Below are 17,500 nucleotides of genomic sequence, written 5' to 3'. Positions count from 1 at the left end.
TTCGAACTTGTGATGGGTGGAGACAGTTGCACACTGTGTCAGCAGAAGAAGGTCTCATATCCATTGCATTTGAAAGGAAATGTGGACAGTGGAGGTATTTCTGCCATGGAAAAGAGTAAAGAGTAAAAACACCATCAAATTTATTCAGTTGATTGTCACAATTTGCAATTTGGAATCTTTGTTTGGCGTAAGACTGGCGTGTAAGTACAAGTTCTTTTACCTTTAGAAGTTGATTTCTAAGAAAACAGCATGATACCTTCTGTGAGCAAACTTGTATGTTAATGATACAAAATGTAAACAATGACACCAGTAAAGGAAACAGCTATAGATACAATCAGTTTGGGATCTGTGCACAGAAAATTCAACAATATTTTGTGTGGGGGTGGGGGAGGGGGGGGGGAGTGACATGAAAAATTATTCATCTTAAGGGTGTGAAAAACATTGCTGATGTAAATTTAGTGAGAAGAACATCATATTTTGGGATAACTGGGTTGGGGGTGGGGAGGGGGGAAATTTCACTGTCCCTTCCTAGGAGTTCATTCTCCTACAAGTTATGGAAGTGCCTTCCTAACTGTATTAGGTGTAGCCCCAGTGTCATCTCTTAAAACTTATCTTTTTAAACTCTACTTTATTTCCTAGGTAATGTAAGTTCTATTCTCTTTCATTGTTAAGCACTTTAGAACTTTTGTATAAGGCTCGATATAAATAGTAGTAGTAGTAGTAGTAGTAGTACAATGTTGTTACAAGGAAACAATTGTATAGCCAGTTTCGGATGCATGCATAGAAAATTTAACATCCTATGGGGGGGGGGGGGGTAAGAGGAGGGGGAGAGTGACTTAGATTATTGTCTTCATGGCATGAAATATCCCAAGAATTTTAACTTCTATTGCAAACTCAAATGCACCCTGAATTTGATCCTGGCAGTCCCTGGTTCAACTCCTCAGCTGTCCAAGTGGTTTGCCTCCAGCAGTTTGGGATTCTTAGCGGTTGTTGTTCTTGTTGTTCTGTTCTGTTCTGTCACTAGGGGGCTTAAGCACACGCGTTTTTGAGACTAAGTATCTTTCTCCATTAGAGATGATTAGTATAAAAATGTGGGAGACACCACTGGCCTTTAACATGAAGTGTTCTCTTCTGGTTGCCGTCCATGTCTCAAAAACATTCGTGCTTAAGCTCCCTTGTCACTGTTATTGATTGTGTGTCATTGGCACTGATAAACCCCTAATGGTCTTCATGTAAGCATGTATGATTGTTCTTTAATGTCTCATACTATTAATTTGTTGCTCTAAAACCATGAATTTTGGGAATTGAGGAAGTCTTGCTGTCTATTATAACTTATAGTAGCTTCCATTTCTTAAGTAACCACTCTAAGAAGCATCATGTTTTAATTTTAGGATGTTTATGGACTCTCTGTGTCACTTATTTTTTCCAGTCGTTTATATCAGGCAGCCAAGCTCTTCATGTTTTGTCCTTCATCTGGTTTGTATTCCTGTCCTTTGGCAATGACTGATGGAGCAGCCAGAACTATTGAGGTAACTAATATGGCAACCATTTCTATGATTAACTTTTATAGGGACAAATAATTAATGCGTAGTTGGATGCCTCCAGAGCTAATGATTTAATAAAATGTTTCATCACAGTGCTTGACACCCACTATAATTTTGATATTAGGCAGTGGGCTAGGAAGCAAAATATATCACTCCACAAGTTCAAGCCACCATTGCAAAATAAGTCTATTAAAAATATACTGTGCCCATGGAATTTGTATTGGAAATCGCACGACCTCAAGTACAAATTATTCGTGATTAATACTATTCAAGTGATTTTGAAAGTTCTCAAAATTGCACGAGCCTTTCATAAAGGCAAGTGGAACTTGAGAACTTTCAAAATCACTAGTACCTGTTAATTACGAATTGTACGAGAAGGTTGTCCGATTCTTTATTTATATAGTATGCTCAACAAAATTACGATCAACCAATCAGAACGTGGTAACGGTGAGCTCTCTCCTCCGATCCGTTTGTGTTTACTTCAGAAACTTTTGAAACTCTTCGATCCAACGTCGGAAATCTTCGAAAGACTTCGTTTGAACCTCGGACACCTTCTAAGTTCTTTGGGTACACTTCGGAAATCTTCGGAGGTCTTCGGGTCAACTTTGGAAATCTTCAGAAAAGATGCTTTATGGTCGCCTTCTGAAGGCTGTTAATTTTGAAAAACTTTGTGACAACTTTGGAAAGAAAATTAAATGGTACTCCTGGAGAGTACAATTTGAGATTAATTGAACTCCTCTCGTCCAATCAGAATCCAGTAATTTTGTTGAGTGTACTATAACGGCGAGGGAATTCGGAACAATTCCAACATGTCCCACCTGTTGGTTTGAAACGTGATGTTTTCTCTTTTATTTTTTACATTATCGCTAGTTCATGTTTCGGTATTTCTTTAAGGATTATCACCTTCATAGATAACGTTTAGTCACCGCTGTAATGGTTACGAATTCCTTCCCCTAACACCCGCATAGGAAATGCGTAGTGTTTTCTCGGTTGTCGCAGGCACGTTTTGCTAGTCATGAGTTTTAATACTTTCCACAGTAGTTCAGTTCTAGTGTAGACTTCGTACGGTCAACTTCTTCATCCATCTGGATTTTAGTTCTATCTACACTCGTGGATGCTCATCATGAAGTTCTCTAGAGAGCTTTTAGTCAAGACTAGCATTGGTGCGTGTGCAAACCAAAGTAAGTTTTACTATTAAATTTTTCTTGATTTTAGTTTTTCCCAGTATTTAGTTTCGGTTTTTTGCTCGTCTTATTCTATTAATATATTTGCTTTGGTATCTATTTTTCAATCAGTTTTTAATCGTTAGTACTCAGCATGGATTTATTGATCAATCGACACTGATGTGATCATTGTCAAGTTTCTATCATCGTATTCTATAGATTGTTAAGCAGCTCATTTGATCTCATCTGTTGTTGTATTTCATTGATGTGCTATTTGAAATTATTAACGTTTACCTTAGCCTTCTATGTAACTTTTTGTTACTTTTATAGGTAGTTAGCTAAAATTAGTTTCCGTTTTGCTTTTATCACCTTTCATGACCTTTCTGGATTCTGGCAGCAACACTTCCTTCTGTACAGAAAGCCTTCGAGAGAAGCTCAATATCAAAGGAAAGAAAACAAAGCTGACTCTAATGACCTTGAAGGGCAAAGAAGACCCGGTCGAGTGTTCCTTAGTGAGCTTGCGGATATCTGATCTCAACCAACAAAACATCGTTGAGCTGCCTGAAGTTTACTCAAGATCTAGGCTATCCATCCCAGTGGAAGCCATTGCAGACCAACAAGACGTGAACCGCTGGCCCTACCTGAAGGGTGTAACTATTTCGAAGATTGAAGCTGAGATCGGGCTGCTCATTGAGAGCGACGTTCCCCAAGCGCTACAGCCAAGGGAGTTCAGACCGAGCGAGGAGAACCGTGCTAGGCTGGGTGCTAAACGGCCCGTTAGGGAGAATCGCCCTCAAGACCCCAATTGCGAATTTCGCCCAGGTAGAAAAGACCCTTGACCAGCAGTTTAGAGACTACTGCAACCTGGAATTCAACGATACAGTCTACGAAACAAAAATGATGTCTGAAAACGATCGAAGGGCCCTAGATAAATTATTATGGAAAAAATAGTGAAACTAGAAAAAGGCCATTACGAACTGCCTTGGAAAACATATCCCCCGAGTCTTCAAAACAACAGAACCATTGCTGAACGCCGCTCAGAACTATTGCGCAAACGATTAAGAAAGGAGCCAGTAGTGCACAAAAAATACAAGGAATTTATGCATGATCTACTGAGCAAGGATTATGCAAGAACAGGGGTTTCAATAAGTTTTTGCACAAGCGGGTACTTAAGACTAACAAGCGGAAAATTTTGAAGTTTTAGGATGCATTTTCATGCATTTTCAGGTCTTTTCTTGGTTGCTTTGTTGTTTCATTTTTTTGCTCCCAAGTCAACTAATTTAAACAAATTTGAAGAGAATTATGTGACAATAAAGTAATCACAGTCAACTATTTCTATTGAGGTGCTACTTTTGAACACTTTCACAACTGGTATCCTTAAAATGGTCTAAGTTTAATGTAGTTTTAGCTCAGCGTTAATCCTTAAATCAAACAAAATTACTCTATTCTATAGAGAAACATGGTTATCTTATATTTTAGTCGCATATATCATTACAAAAGCACAGAAGCAACTTAAAATGTATGTATATCACTTATATCAGTCTGAAGCCACTTAATTTACGACTTGATTTTCAAGACTTTCAAGAGCCGGGCCTTTTACTGCTTGAACACTTTCTACCGCATTTTAACCATAACAAACCTTCTTGATTATACCCATTGGAACATAATTTTACAAATCAATTACTTGCGGAACAAGTCTTACTTAAAGTGGTACTACGACCAAAAAAAAAATTGTTTTTCCTTTGGATTTCAAAACTATGTTAACTAAACACTAACTCACCCAAGTTTTAAGTTCTGATTTTAAAAAGACACCTGTTTATTCTAGCTGGAATTTTCTTATTTATTGGTCAGCCATTACTAACCTTAAAATCTTGAGAGAGCTGGGTCGAGGAAAAAATGACGTCAAACACTCACTGGTTTAAGAATGCAATGCGTGTGTACGCAGCCTAATTAATATGCAGCACGGGAGTTTCGGGCTTTCAGACTTTTCAACCCGTGTTTTGCATATAAAATAAATTGCGTTTACACGCTGAAATTTTAAGCTAGTGAGTAAATGACGTCATTTTCTCTAGATCCAACCCTCTGAGGTCCAATCGGCCAGTTTTGAACGTGAGTAATGGCGGACCATGAAATCCAAAACTTACACTCAAAATAAACAGCCTCTGGATAAAACTCAAAGCTCAAAATTTTGCCAGTTAGGTGTTAAGCGAACACGCTTTCAAAATCTGAAGAAAAAAAGGAAATGATTTTTTGATCATAGTACCACTTTAAAAGTCATGTCCCAAACCTAAATACGAGGTAGAATGTGCAAAATCTCTTCCACTGTTTATATTGTAATTTCAAAATATACTGCTACGAAAGAAAGGACGAGTCCCTAGAATAGCGATCGAGTGCTTAGTATTCATCTTCACTTTCGAAAGCAGAATCATCCGAATCATAACTTGCTTGGTGGTCTCCAAGTTTAAAAGCTTCAACAGCAGCTTCCACCTCTGCTTGCACACTTGCTTCTTCAACTTTTATCATCTTCTTGGACCTGGATATCGGTTTGGACAGCAGAGTCCACAAGAATGATTTGAACTTCACCCTGCGAGTTTCCACAAGATGTGCCACCTGGATTTGCAGAGGGAGGGAGTTTCCTTCTTTTCTTTGCGTTGCTCCAGGCCTCAACAGCTTCTTTAACAAGTTCCTGTGCTTCACGGACAGGTGGACCGTTGATGGAGATATGCAGCAGCGCCTCCAGCATCTGATTAGTCATACTGCTACGGAGTCGACTCTTTACCCTCTTAACAGCACTAGCCCCTCTCTCGGGCCATGCATTTGACATAGGAAGAGAAAGAATGATTTCTGCAATCCAAACAAGCTTAGGGTAGAAGTGGCCATATTCTGTGCGCCTGGAAAGTAGCCTCTTCAGACTCCACTCAGTTGGGGTGATGTTGTCAAGTTCCTGAGGAATCTGCGCTTTCCACAAAAGAAGATCATATTTTAACCTCTCCCACTCTGCTTTCACTTGCTGCTGAGCTTCCTTGTCACCTGGAAAGTAGTGGTTTGATAATGTGCCGATTTCCTTAAACCCATAGCTTAAAAACTCTGCTGTTCCACGGTTTGGAATGGCATTTGCATTAAAGATGGCAAATGCACAGACCACTGGCATCGCATCCTTGAAACGAGAATCAATGTTCTCCTTGAGGGCTTGCGTGTACTTCTTTAGAAGGTTGCAAAGAACTTGTATCTCGTGGTCATTGCTTTTAAACTCACAGGTACCGAGCCGTCCATTCTCCTGAATTTTAATCTGAAGTTGGGTGATGGGGGTTTTGTCTTGTGCTATCTTCGTTAGCTTGTCAGTAGTGTAGGTGATAGCTGGTAGGATATGGCCAAAGTTGACGGTACCTCGCTGGAATACTCTGCTTAATGCAGCAAGCTCTGGAAGGACAGCCTTCAAAATATATAAAATTATCGTACCAATAAACTTAAAGCTCTTCATTTTGGACAGCAGATACGTCGCCAAGCCATCTTTTTCATCTGCGAGATTGATAGCCTGTATGATAGGAACAAAGTCTTCATACACTCCATCTACAGCATTGCTTGTAGACAGCCAATGTGTTCTGCAAGCTTTTTGCACCTTTTTCGCCACAACAGACCTTGCTTTTTCTGATAGCCTCATCTTGCGCCACGACTCTTGTGCTTTCACCAAAAGAGCCGTCCGCTTAGGCGATTTAGCAAAAAACTTCCAGAGTTGCAAAAGGACTCCTTCGACTTGTGTGATGTATGTTGTCTCATCACTCGCACCAGCACAAGCAAGGGCCAGTCTGTGACAGACACAGTGCACATTAATTAGCTTGCTGTTGATTTGCTTCAGTCGGGCGGCCACACCTGTTCTTTCGCCAGTCATTACTTTGGCGCCATCGCTTACTGGGCTCATCATCTTCTGAACGTCAAGTTCACATTTGTCCAGATTGTTAGAGATGCAGTTAGTGATTGTCTCAGCATTGGCGGAAGAGGAGCCCTCCAAAACATTGTCGACGAAAAGGAATTTCACCATAGCCTCTCCATCATCAGAGACATACTGAGCAAAACCTATCAACTGTTCCATCACCGAAATGTCCGTTACCTCATCAACTAATAGACCAAATGCTTTTGATTTCCTTAGCGCCTCAACCACTCTCTGCTTCAGTACTCTGCCTAGAGTCAAGAAAATCTCGATAGTTGACCCATAGGAGCGATGACAAAAATGCTTCATGTTTTCAAGCCCAAGCATTTGGAGAAGTGTGAGAAGTGATAGAAACTTCTTGTTGGCCATTTCTTCTTTAGCCAACCAGTATACCGACATAAATGCATTCTGTAGGACTTCATCTTTGCTCTTGACTTGTTCCTCGACTTCTTTGTGAAAAATTGACACTCGGCTGAGCATCTCTGCCTGAACAGCTGCTGCATGCTGAGCACTTTTTGAATGATCTTTTAGAGCATCTGTTTTCAGGCGCTTTGCAGGTATGAGGTTATATACTCTGCTGTTGTTTTTCAGGTTTGCAGTATTGTGCTTCTTACACAACAAACAAAACATCCCCCCTTTCTCATCATCTGACTCCTCCTTGTAAATCACCCACCACATGCCAGTACATGAATCAAATGCCAAGTTATCATCTCTTATCCACTGGTGCTTGAAACGGTCTCGTTTAAGGGCGAAATTTTTTTTCTGCTCCCTTTCAGTTAGGCTGAAACAATTATTTTTATTACAAGTGTAATAACTGTGGACTATTTCCGAAGGCCCGAACAGCTTCAACACAGAATCATGATCACAGAAATCGATGCTCGTCTCGCTTCTTGCGTAAGATGTAGCGGGTTTTACAACATCTGCTACACTCTCACCTGACTTTGAAGATGGAAGGGGCTTTTCCTTCGCTGAGGTAAGTGATTGACTGATTTCACTATCTAATGAAACACTTTCTGCCGAAAAAGAAATCAGTTGGCCGAAGTAGGACACAACACAAGGCAAGTAACTGAACATGATACATTTTATTCAATTCCATCGACGATCGATACACAATATTTTGGCGCAAAAACGAAGCATAATATTAACATTTGAGCGATATAATCACAGAAGGTTTTTCCTTTCAATATCCTCAATTAACCTTGGAAGGTATCAGTCTCGTTTGACCTCTTTTGTTTTGACACTGGCGTGAAATATGCAAACAACGATTGCCTTTTAGCATTAGTATTCACACTCTGTCCCAGTTCCCGTCGATTTCAGCTGAGATGCAATGTTCCATCAAGTCCGAGTTCGACCTAGCGACTGTGATGCCCTTAGGTTTCTGTGGTGGTTTGATGGTAACTTAGATAGCCAACCAGAAGAGTATCAAATGAGAGTCCACCCATTTGGCGGAGCTTCCTCTCCCAGCTGCGCTAACTTTGCTCTAAAGAAAACAGCTGAAGAGAACAAGGCAGACTTGGACGTTCAGACTGTCGATACAGTAATGCGGAACTTCTACGTCGACGACTGCCTGAAGTCAGTTCCCACAGATCAAGAAGCTATCAATCTCGCCAACCAATTGCGCAAGCTGTTAGCAAGACGCGGTTTCCATTTCACCAAATGGCTGTCGAGTTCAAAGAAGGTACTTGGGTCGTTGCCAGAGTCTGAGAGAACTGCACAAGTCAAGAGCCTAGATTTCGACAAGCTCCCCATTGAAAGGGCTTTAGGAGTATCGTCTTATCACTTTGGTTTCACCATTGTAATGAAGGACAGACCAGCAACAAGACGAGGCTTGCTGTCCATAATCAGTTCAATCTATGACCCGCTGGGGCTCGTGGCACCATTCATACTGAACGCAAAGCTAATCCTTCAATATTTGAGCTGCAAGAAGTTCAGCTGGGACGATCCAATACCTGAAGACTACTTGCGCTGTTGGCAGGCCTGGTTACAAGAACTTCCTAAACTCAAGGATCTGAAAATAGACCGCTGCTTTAAGCCATTTAACTCTGCAGATATTACCTCAAGCCAACTTCATCACTTTTCCAATGCATCACAGCAGGGTTTTGGCGCCGTTACCTACCTCGGAATCTCAGACCAAAGTGGTGCTGTTAAATGTACGTTCGTCATGGGCAAATCAAGGCTCGCGCCCATTAAACCAGTTAAACCAGTTGACAATTACTCGCCTGGAATTGTCAGCAGCCGTCATTGCAACCAGACTGGATAGAATTTCCCGAAACGAGCTAACCTTGCCAGTAACCAAGTCTTCCTTCTGGACTGACAGTACCTGCGTTCTCCGGTACATTGACAATCAAGACAAGCGGTTTCATACCTTTGTTGCCAACCGTGTTGCAACAATACATGATGCTTCTTCTCCCTCCCAGTGGAAGTACATAAACACACAAGATAATCCGGCAGATGATGCCTCCAGTGGCGTGCCAGCAGATTCCCTTCAACGCTGGATTAACGGCCCAGCCTTCTTTCCTCGCCTCCCAAAATGTGGCCTTAAAGACCAGCAGGCATGGCAAGCGCGATTGCAGATGACGACCCCGAAATTAAGACAGACAAGGGTGTATACTTACTCTGTGCGTCCACTCTCGATCCTGTCGCAGAAATCATCAAAAGATTCTCTTCCTGGTCGCGCCGTAAGAAAGTCATTGCCTGGATAGTGCGATTCAAGAGTAACCTTCACAAGTTGATCAAGAGCAGAAAGCCCAAGGAATCTCCACAAATCAAGCCTTTAAAGCAAGATCAGCCCCATTACCGTGACGCAGTTGCGTGAGGCAGAACATGCAATCCTTAATTACGTTCAGTATCAGTTCTTCGCGCAAGAGTACGAAGGATTAAAGAGCACAATTCCACCAAGCACCAGCAAACATAAGGTCCTCAAGTCAAGCAGCATTCACAAGCTCGACCCCGGCCTTATTCAAGGCCTTCTGCGCGTTGGTGGCCGTCTGAAACGTGCATCACTCGACACAGATGCCAAACACCCGATCATCCTACCAAAGGATCATCACGTGGCCAAACTGATCATTCTTTACTATCACCTCGTTTCTGGCCACTCAGGCGTAGAGTACACCCTGTCCCTTATCCATCAGAGATACTGGATAGTAAATGCCAGAGCCGCTGTACGTAGAGTGCTACAGAAGTGTTTTACCTGCAGAAAAACACAGTCCCCTGCAGGTCGACAGAAGACAGCTGATCTGCCTGTAGATCGCGCGGCGCCCTGTAAACCACCTTTCACCTTTGCAGGTGTTGACTGCTTTGGTCCTTTTGAAGTCCGTCGTGGAAGATCCAAGGTCAAGAGATATGGCGTTGTATTCACCTGTTTAGCTCTCCAAGCAGTTCACATCGAAGTCGTGAGGTCACTAGACACAGAGTCCTTTATCACTGCCTTACGGAGATTTATTGCAAGAAGAGGCCTACCCGAAGAGATGCGTTCTGACAACGAAGGCAACTTTGTAAAGGGTGAGAAGGAGCTTCGAAATGCAATCAACTGTTGGAACTCAGATCCACGACTATCTTCTTCAACGCACTGTCAAGTGGACCTTTAACCCTCTAACTGGTTCCCACCACGGTGGAGTGTGGGAACGGTGTATCCGTACCATGCGCAAGGTGTTAAAAGCTTTGACCAAGGAACAAGTGCTAGACGACGAAGGTCTAAGTACCCTGATGTGTGAAGTTAAGGCCATAGAAAACGGTAGGCCAATTACGAAACTCTCTGATGACCCACGTGACCTAAAACCACTGACTCCCAATCATCTGTTGCTGTTGCAAGCAGGTCCTGCTGTTCTACCTGGAATCTTCTCTAAGTACGATTGTCACTACAAACGCCGCTGGCGTCAAGTTCAGTACCTTGCTGACGTGTTTTGGCGACGTTGGGTACGTGAGTATCTACCCTCTCCAGGAGCGGCAAACATGGAACAAGCAGCAAAGAAACTTTGCAGTAGATGTCGTTGTGTTGGTAGTCGACGACAACAAACCACGTAATTCCTGGCCACTCGGTCGGGTCCTGAAGGTGAATACTAACAGCAGAGATGGGTTAGTACGCTCTGTCAAGCTGAAGAGCGGTACATCGGAGCTGGTTCGTCCAATCAACATAATAGTCCTACTGGAGGCAGCTGAATTTCCAAGTAACAGTAAGTAAGTATTCTAGTATGAACAGGGAACTCTAAAAAACCCCATTGCAAGTGGATTCAACTTTATCGGACATTATGTAATTGTTTATTAGCTATTATTAAATTCTCAACCTCGGATAATGCAATTCTCGTGCTCTGATTGGTTCACTCAATCTCGGTTATCAGCTCATATACCTTAGTTTGACCTTATATGGTAAATGATTGCGCTTAGCATTGCTAAACTAAAAACGTTTACGCCAGAAAGCGAAATTTCTTTCGGTATAAAGCAAAAGAAAAACGTTTTTGTGGAAAGTTTGGATCACTTTCGAAGCTTAGAGATACGAGAAAAGGTAAGAAGTGTTTTTGTGATGAGCCTGCGTTTGTCTGACCACGAGGTATTACACAACATCGCATCTTCATCAACTTTTTTCGATTTCGCTAGGATTTTCTCGCTTTTTTCGCTCGTATTTCGTACTTCTAAACTTTTGGAGTTTAAGGAATTTAATAAAACAATTATTCCATTCGCGCTTGTTGGATATGAGAGTGGATATAGCCAAGTCGGCGCTACGCGCCTTGTTGGCTATTTACCGTCTCATATCCAACGCTCGCTCATGGAATAATTGTTAATTAACTTAGTTTCTTAGTCTAGTCAACCTCATGGTTCAAACCATTCTTTGCTTCTTGTTGTAAAGGCTATCTGCAGTATTGCCTTTAAGGGGCCGGAATGTTGGTTTGAAACGTGATGTTTTCTCTTTTATTTTTTACATTATCGCTAGTACGTGTTTCGGTATTTCTTTAAGGATTATCACCTTCATAGATAACGTTTAGTCACCGCTGTAATGGTTGCAAATTCCTTTCCCTAACACCCGCATAGGAAATGCGTAATGTTTTCTCAGTTGTCGCAGGCACGTTTTGCTAGTCATAAGTTTTAGTGTTTTCCACAGTAGTTCAGTTCTAGTGTAGACTTCGTACGGTCAACTCCTTCATCCACCTGGATTTTAGTTGTATCTACACTCGTGCTCATCGTCAAGTTCTCTATAGAGCTTTTAGTCAAGACTAGCAATGGTGCGTGTGCAAACCAAAGTAAGTTTTAATATTTTCTTGATTTTAGTTTTTTCCAGTATTTAGTGTCGGTTTAAGTTTAACTCGTGTTATGCTATAAATATATTTGCTTTGGTATCTAGTTTTCAATCAGTTTTTAATCGTTAGTGCTCAGCATGGATTTCTTGATCAATCTACACTGATGTGATCATTGTCAAGTTTCTATCATCATATTCTATAGATTGTTAATAACCTATTTTGATCTCATTCGTTGTTGTATTTCATCGATGTGCTATTTGAAATTATTAACGTTTACCTCAGCCTTCTATATACCTTTTTGTTACTTTTTTAGGTAGTTAGCTAAAATTAGTTTCTGTTTTGCTTTTATCGCCTTTCAGTTCTAACCGACTTTCATCGTCCTTACGACTTTGTGATCTACCTCTCGTTTTTTTTTACCCTCGTTTTAAATATATTCTCGTTGTTTCAAGTTGCAAGGCTGTACCACTATAGGAACTTTGAGCATTTCTGTTCAATGAACCTTCAGGCTATTGCTTTTAATTCGTCGTGTTCGTCCTTAACGCTGCGCACCGTGTTATTACGTAATTTGCTTGGTTCATGTTCTCACCGTTCCACCAAATAAATTTACATCACCCCTCCCCCAAAACACTTTGATATTGGAATTCAGATATGGTCCAGAAATGCTCCTAATTGGATGCACACAGACTTCAATAAGCGTAATGGAGGGGATGAATAAAATTGTCTAGCTATAGACAGAATAAAATGTGTTATAATAAGACTCACTCCCAGAGGTCAAAACTTAATACTAGTCTAGGCACAGTCTAGAGGAATTACACGTAGTAGGAGTGCGTTGTCACTGTAGTGTTTACATCTGGGATCTCTCCAGCGCGGGAACTCAGTGGCCGAGTGGGCATACGACGGAAGATAGCGTAAGGAACATTGTCAACTGGGGTGTTTTTGATTAGCTTCGTTGTGATCCATAAGGATATTACATTGGCGACAAGGATGGCCAACAAGGGTTTATTGCCTCTGGATTTGTCTGGATCTGCTTCGCAAGTGGAGGAGAAGTGGCGAAAATGGAAGCGTTCCTTTGAATACTATGCTGAGAGCAAAGGCATTGACAAGGTTTGCAAGATGACTTCCAAGCTCTTACATTTTACCAGGATGAAGGTACAAGACATCTGTGAGGATTTGCAAGATCCTGGTCCCGTCCCTGAGACAGGTGACCATGCTTTTAAAATCACGATTAGCAATTATTTCTTCTTTCGCGTGGAGGAAAACATACCATACGAGCGCCACGTTTTTCGCCAATTGTCACGGAATGACGAGGAGACCGGTGACCAGTTTATGGTACGATTGAGAAAACAGGCATGACATTGCAATTTTGGAACGAGTTTAAGCAATAAATTGAGGGATCAAGTGATGGATTTTGAGTTCAAGAGAAAGCTGTTAGAGCAAAAACATATCACACTGGAGGAGGCGTTGGATATAGCTCATGCTTGGTAAGCGGCTGGTTGACAGGCATCAAACATGACAACTATCCCTCTGCTGGCCGACGTAAATAGTGTCAATGTGGTTAAGGAGCAGTAGCAAACGACAGATGACCAGAGGAGAAAGTGCTTCAATTGTGGAAAAGAAGGGCACCTGGCCAGAGATAGGAGCTGCCCTGCAAAGGGAAAGAAGTGTGCAAAGTGTGGAAGGTATGGACATTTTGCTTTGTGTTGTCATGGTGAGGGATAGTGATGTGGCCAGGGGGAAAGGGAGCAAGCAACAAAGAATTTCTAGTGGACGACCACGTCACGTAGCTAATTTTGTGGGGAATCAAGAGGCATCAGGTATTGATGGGGATTGTGCAATTGCATTTATGATGACTGAGACGAAAGAAGAAATTTGCCATACAATTAGCTTTGATGAGCCCCTGATTTAGATTTGTGTTGATGGCCTTGATTCTGGCTCTGTAAGTAACCTCATGGTCTTGATGTGAAGTTAGAGAACTGCCGCAAGCATTTGTATGTATATAGTGGGAAGGAGTTGAACGTGGTTGGTCAAATTCAAGTGGAGCTGTCCGTTGGAAGCAAGAAGATAAACTCACAATTCGTGGTTACCATGATTAGGAGGTGTCTGCTGGGTCATAAAATGTCCGGGGATCTTGGTCTTCTTCGCATTGGCCTGAGCGCCAGCATTGAATTGCCTGAGTGTAATGTTGTCAGCAAGGACGTAGCTTCAGCTCTTCAGACAAAGTATCCAAAAGTCTTTGAGGGGAATCAATTTGCAAGCTGAAAGAGTACAGGCTGAAGCTGCATGTGGATTGGGAAGTAACGCAAGTAGCCCAGAAGCCAAGGCGTGTCCCCTTTGCCTTGTTTGAGAAGGTGACAGCCAAAATAAAGGACCTGATTGCCAAAGATATAGTGGAACGGGTGGATGGGCTGACATCCTGGGTAAGTCCTGTGGTAGTTGCACCAAAGGCAGCAGGAAATATCAGATAATGTGTGGACATGAGAAAAGCATTTCAGGCCATTGTCAGTGAGAGGATACCAATACCAACCGTTGATGAAGTGGTAGAAAACCTCAATGTCAGCGCAGTGTTCACAAAACTGGACCTCCATCTGGGATTTCATCAGATTGAATTGGATGAAGAGTCACAAGACATTACGACATTTGCTACCCATAATGGATTGTTTCTGTATAAGAAACTGATCTTTGGAGTGAACTCTGCTCCTGAGAAGTACCAGCACATAATAATTCAAGTGGTCTCAGAGATTGATGGGGCTCAGAATATTGCTGATGATTTGATAGTGCATGGCAAGATTATTGAAGAGTATGATCAGAGTCTCCACAAAGTGCTTCAGAGATTAGAGGAAAATAATCTCACACTCAACCCGACGAAATGTGAATTCTGCATGGAAGGTGGTCTTTATGGGAGTTTTATTATCAAAATATGGAATTGGTCCAATAGAAGGGAGGGTTTGTGCTGAGCACGAGGTAGTTTAACCTACTTCGGCGACTGAAGGCTGGAGTTTCCTAGGCTTGGTAGGCTTTGGTGCACGTTTCATCTCCAACTTTGCAACCCTTGCATAACCTCTCCGGGCAATCTCCAGGCAAGGCATCCCATTTGTTTGGGGCAACGTGCAGGAAGCATCATTTATAGAACTGAAACGGCAGCTGGCCAGTGCACCCGTCTTAGCCTATTTTGACAAGGACACACATACTCGAGTGATAGTAGATGCCAGTCTGGTGACCTTAGGGGCGGTGTTGGTGCAAGAGAAGAATGGGCAAAGCCGAGCAGTTTGTTGTGCAAGCAGGGGCTTCAGTCAAGTGGAAAGAAGGTACAGCTAGACGGAGTAAGAGACCGTGGCGCTGGTGTGGGCATGTGAGCGCTTCAACCTGTACCTGTACGGGCCTCAGACCTTCAATCTGGTGACGGATCATGAGGTCCTAAAGCTCATTTACATTGTACTCCAGGGGGTCTAAGCCATCAGCTCGTATCGAGCACAGGGTACTAAGACTGCAGCCTTATAACTCTAAGGTATGTTATGTCACATCCCGCCACAATATTGCCGATGCACTCTCATGTTTCATCATTGAAATCCCGTTATGATGATGAGTATGTTGGAAAGGTTACGTTAGGATCTGTACCTGTAGCCTTAAAGATTCAAGAAATCGAGAGAGTCTCAGCTGAAGATGAGGAACTGCAAGTAGTGCGTGGTTGTCTTGTTAGTGGAAACTGGGAGGGGGCTCCCATAACATAAAAAAGCTGATCGTCATTAGCCATCCTACGTGAGTGCTTCATCGTGCACATGAGGGCCACCAAGGGGTTGGGAAAATGAAAGAGAGACTGAGATCGAAAGTGTGGTGGCCAGGTGTAGATAAGGATGCAGAGCGCAAGTGCCGACAGTGTTATGGGTGTCAGCTTTTCACCAAGGAGACTATAACTCCACCGGTGAAGACAACACATGGCAAGATCTGGTTGCATCTTTTTTATAAAATTTCGAGTCTAGGGTTTGTTATGAAAACAGTTTAGCTCGTTGCCGAAAAATGCGTGGAAACTGCTTACGAACTTCATCTTGCGAACGAAATGGAGTGTTTTATTCAATGTTCAGGAAAATAAGGGTCTTATCACTAATGTCAGACATTTCTTCTGTTTTATGCGGAAAATATCGTAATTATGCGGAGGATGCGGATTTTAGGGCATTATGCAGATCCGCATTGCCGCATCCCATCAGATGCCATGTTGAGTAATGTTGTGTTTTTATTGCTTTTCAGTATAATTGTTAAAGGACATTAATTAGTCACACTTATTGTTGTACTAAGGTAGCGGGGGAATGTAGTGTTTGTATTTAAATGTGGGATCTCTCTAGGACGGGGACCCGGTGGCCGAGTGGGCATAGGACGGGACATTGTGTAAGGAACCAGTGTGAACTAGGAGAGTGTTTTTGATTAGCTTCTTTGTGATCCATAAGGATATTAAAGTCACTGACTATACCAGCATGAAGTTTTAGTATTCCTGGGCCCGGTTGTTCAATCGCCAATTAACGCTAATCCCAGATTAAAAATTAACCAAGGAGTTTATTTCCCTACTACTAAATGCTGTTCAACGCTGATATTCGGCAAAACTTCTACATTAGAAGAAGTCAATCTTGAAAAGCAAAAATTTGCAAAAGATAATTTCACCAAAAAGTTGAAAACATGAAACAAAACTTTACACTAATCCTGTATTAAGCTAATCAGCTTTCGAACAACCGGGCTTCATTGTTTTGTTTTTTTTTTTCACATTTACTTGATACACCAAGGCAGGGATGTCACCAAGCGCCAACTGCTGGTGAAAATCGCCACGTGAGGGTCCCTTAGTATTCTAGGGTGTCCAAATACAAAAATCCCAGAATGCAATGAGGCACTATAATAATAATAATAATAATAATAATAATAACTTTTATTTAGACAGCCTATCACAGTTTTCTAACTTGCAGCCCTCTAATCCAGATTGATTTGGAATTTGGAGTGTTGTTGTTTGAGAAGGGGTGAAACTGGAGTTCCCAGGGGAAAACCTCTCAGAGCAGAGTAGAGAACCAACAACAAACTCAACCCATTGATAACGTTGATTCTGTGAAGACCCCAGGACACGTTGGTGGAAGGCAAGTGCATCGTCTCGACACCAGCCCTGCTCTCTGGTAGTGTACAGGAAGGGTTATTCTTAGATGGTCGCCCGTCCAAAAACTAACCCTGCCCAGCAGGGCTTCACATCAATCACCATTCAGGAATCAATGTCAACCCTGTAAGTCAACCCTATGCGCAACACTGGTAAACTAATACCGGTGCATGCACCTGCCCTGTTGGCTGTGGTTTAAACATAAAAGAGCAAGGGTATTGCTAATGGGTTACTCAAAGTCAAATTTTGTTTAAAGAGTTTTACTATTAACTACACAATAATGATTCTGTCTATGTTGTATAGGTTTTAGGTCTGAGGGGATGCCTGAATAGTATATTGCAGGATGCTTATGATTATCTGACCAGCAGAGATCCCAAAGCATTCTGGACATCAGGCCAGTGGATGACTGAACGGAAAGGTGGATCAGATGTTGGTGAGTGGTATAATTTGAATTTGTCACTGCTACAGTGTAGGTTTCTTTTGGTTTGTACGGTGATATTACCTACTGT

At 42.1% G+C, this 17,500-nt stretch overlaps 2 protein-coding genes and 1 pseudogene across 2 annotated transcripts in view; 2 read left to right on the top strand and 1 right to left on the bottom strand.

Annotated features, from left to right (window-relative positions):
* LOC137989969 (acyl-CoA dehydrogenase family member 11-like) overlaps positions 1-17,500 on the top strand; it is a 41,828-nt gene that overhangs the window by 6,741 nt on the left and 17,587 nt on the right. The window contains exons 3-5 of the mRNA XM_068835534.1: positions 1-94; positions 1,430-1,529; positions 17,295-17,424. The exon at positions 1-94 is cut by the window's left edge and continues 139 nt beyond it. Coding sequence (XP_068691635.1) covers positions 1-94; positions 1,430-1,529; positions 17,295-17,424 — 324 coding nt within the window. The remainder of the gene's footprint in view (positions 95-1,429; positions 1,530-17,294; positions 17,425-17,500) is intronic.
* On the bottom strand, positions 5,217-7,313 carry LOC137989968 (zinc finger protein 862-like). The gene has a single exon (XM_068835533.1). The coding sequence runs from the start codon at positions 7,311-7,313 to the stop codon at positions 5,217-5,219; it is 2,097 nt and encodes a 698-aa protein (XP_068691634.1).
* On the top strand, positions 12,851-13,435 carry LOC137989982 (uncharacterized; annotated as a pseudogene).

The sequence above is a fragment of the Montipora foliosa genome, unplaced genomic scaffold (assembly GCF_036669935.1).
Source record: "Montipora foliosa isolate CH-2021 unplaced genomic scaffold, ASM3666993v2 scaffold_483, whole genome shotgun sequence".
NCBI lineage: Eukaryota > Metazoa > Cnidaria > Anthozoa > Scleractinia > Acroporidae > Montipora > Montipora foliosa.
Note: the sequence above shows the minus strand (reverse complement) of the source record. Positions and strands in the feature narration are given on the sequence as shown.